Genomic DNA, 6,474 nt, shown 5'->3' with positions numbered 1-6,474 from the left:
ATCATGCTCTTATCTAAATTCGAGGGATCCATTCTGGTGAACTCTGGCGCCCATACTACGGACATTTTGGTTAATTATGCTTATTAATTTTATTAAGTTTTTGAGCAATTTTATTTATATATTTTTATTCATGATTTTATGATTTTATTTATCAGTAGTCATCAAAATATTACACGTTCCAGCCCTCGTACCACTTTTCAAATTTTGTGGCAGAGCCGCGAATCGAACCCAGGCCTTCAGGGGGGGCAGCTAATCACACTAACCCCTACATAGAGGCGGACATATATATTTCTAAGAAAGATAATTGTAAAAATTACAGTCAACAATTACGAGATGTGAATAATCTGCCTTTGAGACGACTGACAGCAGGTATGTGAAAATGGAATAAAAAGATAAAAATTTGACAAAAACACGAAATTTCACCGGTATGAATAATTACCGGAAAATGACAAAAAAACGTTAAAAAAGCCAAAATAAGACTTTATATGACCCGTAAAACTTGAATAATTTTAGTCACCGTACATAAAATCATGCTTAACTTATTTTCCTTGGAAAAAATATACAGAAAGAATATGACATCATAAACATCCGAGTCCTTTTCATAAAATACACCGAAAGTATTAATCAGAAGATGTTGTCTCCGTGACCCACTTACACACAAGTTCTCGTTATAGTGCGCACGGCTATGAAGACAGATCTGTGTGATATTAACCAGGTAACTAGCACCTTATACTTAACCAACTGACATTAGTTAAAAAAATTGATCTCGTTGATTACCTTGGAGTTTTATTGTCACGTGAGTACCGGGATCGCGCCCTGAAGGCTACAACAGCCTCTCGTAAACCAGTCCAGTGACGTCACAAGTAGCTATGGAATAAATAATAAGCCGGAGCAGTTTCACCTTACAGAACAGATCAGGACCACAACCATGAAGTGCTTTATACTCTTAGCCTCCCTCCTTCTTCTGGGGATCTTCTCTACAGCAGAGGTAAGGATAACCTGTACTTTTCTTTAGGCTCGAAAACTGTTGAAATTAGGATAAATGACTTAATGGTCACACGTTTTTATAAAGAGCATATTTTTGACAAGTTGCTTTACGTCGCACGGACACAGATAGGTCTTATGGCTAGGAGTAGGAAGGAATTGGCCGTGGCCTTAATTTAGGTACAGCCCCAGCATTTTCCTGGTGTGTGGCCGGGCTAAGTGGCTCACACGGTTGAGGCGCTGGTCTTCTGACTCCAACTTAGCAGGTTCGACCCTCGGTCAGTCCGGTGGTATCTGAAGGTGCACAAATACGTCAGCCTCGTGTCGGTAGATTTACTGGCACGTAAAAGAACTCTTGCAGGACAACATTCTGGCACCTCGGCGTCTCCAAAAACTATACAGAAGTAGCTGGACGTAGAGCTAATAATATTATTTATTATTGTTAGCCTGGTGTGAAAATGGGAAACCCTGGAAAACAATTTTCAAGGCTGCCGACAGTAGGGCTCGAACCCACTATCTCCCGAATACTGGATACTGGCCGCACTTAAGCGACTGCAGCTATCGAGCTCGGTAAAATGTATTTTAATACTATAATTTTTTTCATGCCCAGTTTAACTGATAGTGGTATTAACAGATCCCAGGGTATCCAGATGTTGTTCCTAAGGCGTTCTTTAACACATAGAAAGTCTACGATACATTTAAATACCCTCAAACGTATCTCAGTCGGGAAGGACATCATTATTTTGAGAACCGAAGGCCAAGTACTAACCGGCTGTAGCGGGAATAATTAATTAATAGGTCTTATTGTGACGATGGGACTGGAAAGCCTAGGCATGGGAAGGAAGCGGCCGTGGTCTTAATTAAGGTACAGCCCCAGCATTTGCTTGGTGTGAAAATGGGAAACCACGGAAAACCATCATCAGGGCTGCCGACAGTGGGGTTCGAACCCACTATCTCCCGGATGCGAGCTCATAGGTGCGCGCTCCTAACCGCACGACTAGAATGAAGTGGATTGTGAGAATAGCTGTACATTTATTAATTGTTAATGTTCCATATTTTAGTAAAAAAAGTCATTAAAATTGCTCTAAATTAGAAATCAATCAAGGGCAATACTTTTTCTAGTTTAGTAGCTACACCAAGGCATAAACCAACTCTCTCCAAACAGACTATCCCCTTAGTTTGTATACTTCATGAGATAACTGGTCAGACACGTGAAAAGAACTGAGTTCAAAGTAGGACACATTGTTCCCTCAACCAAAAACAGCCTGGTCCATAGTCAGCATTATATAAGCGTTTGTTATGACAAACCTTCTCACACATAATTCTGGAACAGATTAGTGTAAACCGCACCATTCTAGATCAAACGGTTACAGAAATAGGTAACCTCAAAGAGAAGCATTCCCGAAGTTGTAAAATTTCTCACTTGTGCGTTAATATTTCAATATATTTTTTAAAAAATATTTATGCGTAACGTATCTTAATAAATTATACATCACTTCATACAGCAGAATCCGAATAATTGTATGATACAACACTTGGAAGTAGTAATTAAAAAGGAAATTAGTTTCCCACTCCTCTTTGACACACAATACCTGAGCAACAGCTGAGGCGGTATGCCCAATCAGTCCTGTCACAACAAGAGTAAATTTCTCCTCAGCAACGCTTTAAAACTTTGACGGCATATTATTTTAGCATATTATAAATATTTTAATTGGATCCCCTGAAGATGGAATATAAGCTCATAAAACCAGTTTTGGATTAAATGAGTTTGATACATATTTAATTCAGTAAACTGTATCAGTTACTTCTTTCCGTAATACACAAGTCGGAATAACACTGAACTCGCACAAAGTACCGCTAGTAAAGTATTTATAAATCTTGGAAACGGAAACAAGATTTACTGGGCGAGTTAGCCGTGTGCGTAGAGGCGCGCGGCTGTGAGCTTGCATTCGGGAGATCGTGGGGTCGAATCCCACTGTCGGCAGCCCTGAAAATGGTTTTCTGTGGTTTCTCATTTTCACACCAGGCAAATGCTGGGGCTGTACATTAATTAAGACCACGGCCGCTTCCTTCCAACTCCTAGGCCTTTCCTGTCCCATCGTCGCCATAAGACCTATCTGTGTCGATCTATGTCGGTGCGACGTAAAGTCCGTAGCAAAAGAAAACAACAAAAAAAACAAGATTTCTAATATCAAAATATAGCATGAGAAACCTAAACCTGTAGGAAATCATCCGGTTTTGTCTTCCGTGAAGAGCCAATAAAATTCTTTCTCCAGCTTCTCCCAGTTATTTTTGGGGTTGCTGGAGTTTTTAAGACCGGATGCCCTTCCTAATACTACATGATACATGAGATTAATACCTCGACCCAGGATTGACCAGGATTGGAACCACAGGCTTTCAAATGAGAAGTCAGCAGCTGAGGCTTCTAATAATATGGAAACTTGATTGCCTGTTTCAAATTCCTAGTGACCAGTAACGACCTGGTAGCCAGAAAATTCACGCCCTATTTGGAGGATACTGTATCGGTATTGAGAAGATGCTATGTAGTCCTGAATGACCAGAAGAGTCCTGCGGAAACATCACCGAGGTTCAACCTTGCTTAGTTCGCTGTATAAAGCGTCTCAGGTGTGTAATATTCTCGAATTCTTTCCCAACACACTTCCACATTCGGTGTTAAACGACATCTTGTACCAGTGCTGAACAGATCTGCTTCTTACAGTTAAGATAGACACAGAATATCCCAAGACAATGTTAATATAACACATGCATTTAACATTATCGGACTGAGTGAATCAGACATTTATGTATGTATGTTTAGTCCTTAGCCCGAAGGCTGGTTGGATCCTCAACAGCTCCGCCATCAGCTGTCATAGATGGCCTAGACACCACTGAAGAGGCGTACTAGGGAAATGAGGAGTGAGGTAGTTTCCTGTTGCTTTCCTCACCGAGCCAGAACTTGCTATTACATATCAGTCTGCCAAGCCCACTGAAATGCATGCACCAACCGACCCTATGAGCAATATTTTCACACCATTCATAGCAGGGGACTGGCTGCAGAAGGAATGGCATTACTAGCATCACTCATATCTCAGTCACTTTCATTTTGTCAAAGCCAAGGATAAAGCTGAGATAGATCAATGAAAGTAACAAAATTGCTCTAGCCTATACCAGAAGACATAGTGCACTGTAAACACTAGGTCCTACCAGCAAAGGCACTCAGACATTTAGAGCATTGGCTTTCTGAGCCCGAGTTGGCAGATTCAATCCTGACACTCAGTCCGGTGGTATTTGAACTTGTCCAAATACGTCAGTCTTGTCTCACTCGATGTACTGCCACGAGAAAGAACTTCTGTGGGTCAAAATCCCGACACTTCGGCGTCCCCATAAACTACAACAAGTAGTTTGTGGAATGTAAAACCAATAACATTATTATTATTCGTTGTGAAGCAACTCACAGAAGTTACGTTACACTTTGTTTATGTGTGCACAAACGTCTTCTTCTTCTTATTCTTAGTCTGGCACTGTCTCTTAACAGAAGGTTGGTCGCCATCATGAAGTAAGTTTACCATTTTCTGTTTTCCATGTGAGATTAACCATATCATGGAGGTAGAGCCACCATTCGAGGTACTGTGTCCAGGATAACATTCTTCGTCCACGTCCTCCTTTCCATTGTGTCTTGCCTTCTCAGATAGGTCGTATTACCTCCCTGAGTTTTGTGGAGATTGGTACTCGACAAGATTCCTTGCACGACACAGTACCTCTTCGTCGGTGATGTAGTCTACCCATGGTATCTTGAACACTGCCATGCATGCACATTTCAAGGGCCTGACGATAAATCCCTTGACAGCACTGGTAAGGCACGCCTCGCAGGCCATGGCTCTACACAAGGTCTTACCTTTAGAAACACACTCTTGCAGTGCCGAATCTGATTTCAATTTCTACACCTGGTTCCCATTCTTGAGTTAGTGAGCATTCCCGGTACTAGAAAAGGTACACTCTTTCAGCTTTGTTTTCATCCAGGATGATTGATAACAGCGTTGGCAATTTTCTCCTTGCTGCTTATCATATTTATTTTACTACATGTTTCACCAAACTCCTTGCTTTCTTCGTTGATACTCTTCAAAAAAGAATTGAATAACTTCTAACTTGTCAGCTAGTATCATGGTGTCATATGCGCTGGCCTTCTGAACCCAACTTGTCAGGTTCGATCCGAGCTCATTCTGGCATGTAAAATAACTTCTACGGAACAAAATTTCAGCCCCTAGGCGTCTCCCAAAACCGTAAAAGTTAGTCAGTGAGACGTAAAAACATTATTATTATTATTATTATTATTATTATTATTATTATTATTATTATTATTATTATTATTATTATTATTATTATTATTATTATTGCGCTAACGGCCGCATTGGACGACTGTAGTCAATTTCTGTCCGGTTTTCTATGATGTTTTATGGTTTCTTCCTTTCTCTTCTTCCAGTATTTCTTCATTCTATCTCATCTTCGCTTTCGTTCTTCTTCGGAAAATACCCTGTCACTTGTTTCTCTTTTATCAATTTTTGGTAGGAATCTAATTTTACTATTCTTCAATTCATTTACTTTGTTTGATTTATTCTTTAAATCCTCCAGTGTCATGCCTAAATCTTTCATGTCTTCTTTTATATCTTTTATCCAGACAGGTTGTTGTTTCTGTTTCCAAAGCTTCTCCAAAATTCTGCGTATTAATCTGTCTTGAGGTGTTCTCAACAGATGACCAAAGAATGATATTTACTTCTTGTGAAATCCGTTATGGGCTCTATTTCCTGATATACTGCTGCATTTGGGATGATAACCCATTCTCCTTTTATTGGGTACTTCTTATTAATGCATGTTCTTACTATTCTTCTTTATATTTTTAAAATTGTGTCTGTGTTATTCTTTTGCTTTAGTTTGAATAATGTTTCACCTCCACAAGTTATTTCAGGTTGGACTACAGTCTTATAATGTTTCAATTTTGTATTTCTTGACACACATTTCTTGTTGTATGTATTTCTGGTTACTTTTTGGGCTCTGGATAATTTATTCGTTCTCTCTGTCCAATAAATTGTTTCATTTAAATTGTATTTTATAGTTTTTCCATTGTTGAAATCCTCCCTGGTATTCCCCTAATTCTTTCTCCAGTTGACATTTGAACCGATTGTTAATTATTCTCGAGAATGTTTTATAAGTACTATCCAAGAGTGATGCTGTGGATGCCGGTGTACGCTCCATGAACCCCTCACCAACTACACAAGACCAATTGTGGGTAGCAGTGCAAGATGCGTGGCTCCAGATTCCTTAGAACAGTTCCAACACTTTGTAGAGTCGATGTCTCGCCGTACTGGTGCTCGCGAAGGAGCAACTCGTTATTAACATCACATTCAGTGTCTTCCCATGACTTTTCGCCATTCAGTGTAGTAATGTTATTGATTTTATGTCCCACTACTTACTTTTAGGGGCTCCCTGGCCGTG

General features: G+C 39.9%; 1 protein-coding gene across 1 annotated transcript in view; it reads left to right on the top strand.

Annotated features, from left to right (window-relative positions):
- The first annotated feature begins 900 nt into the window (after nt 1-900).
- Nucleotides 901-6,474, top strand: part of LOC136874686 (general odorant-binding protein 19d) — a 51,229-nt gene continuing 45,655 nt past the window's right edge. Inside the window, exon 1 of the mRNA XM_067148326.2 lies at nt 901-988. Coding sequence (XP_067004427.2) covers nt 929-988 — 60 coding nt within the window. The 5' untranslated portion in view covers nt 901-928. The remainder of the gene's footprint in view (nt 989-6,474) is intronic.

This window comes from Anabrus simplex, chromosome 5 (assembly GCF_040414725.1).
Source record: "Anabrus simplex isolate iqAnaSimp1 chromosome 5, ASM4041472v1, whole genome shotgun sequence".
Classification (NCBI taxonomy): domain Eukaryota; kingdom Metazoa; phylum Arthropoda; class Insecta; order Orthoptera; family Tettigoniidae; genus Anabrus; species Anabrus simplex.
Note: the sequence above shows the minus strand (reverse complement) of the source record. Positions and strands in the feature narration are given on the sequence as shown.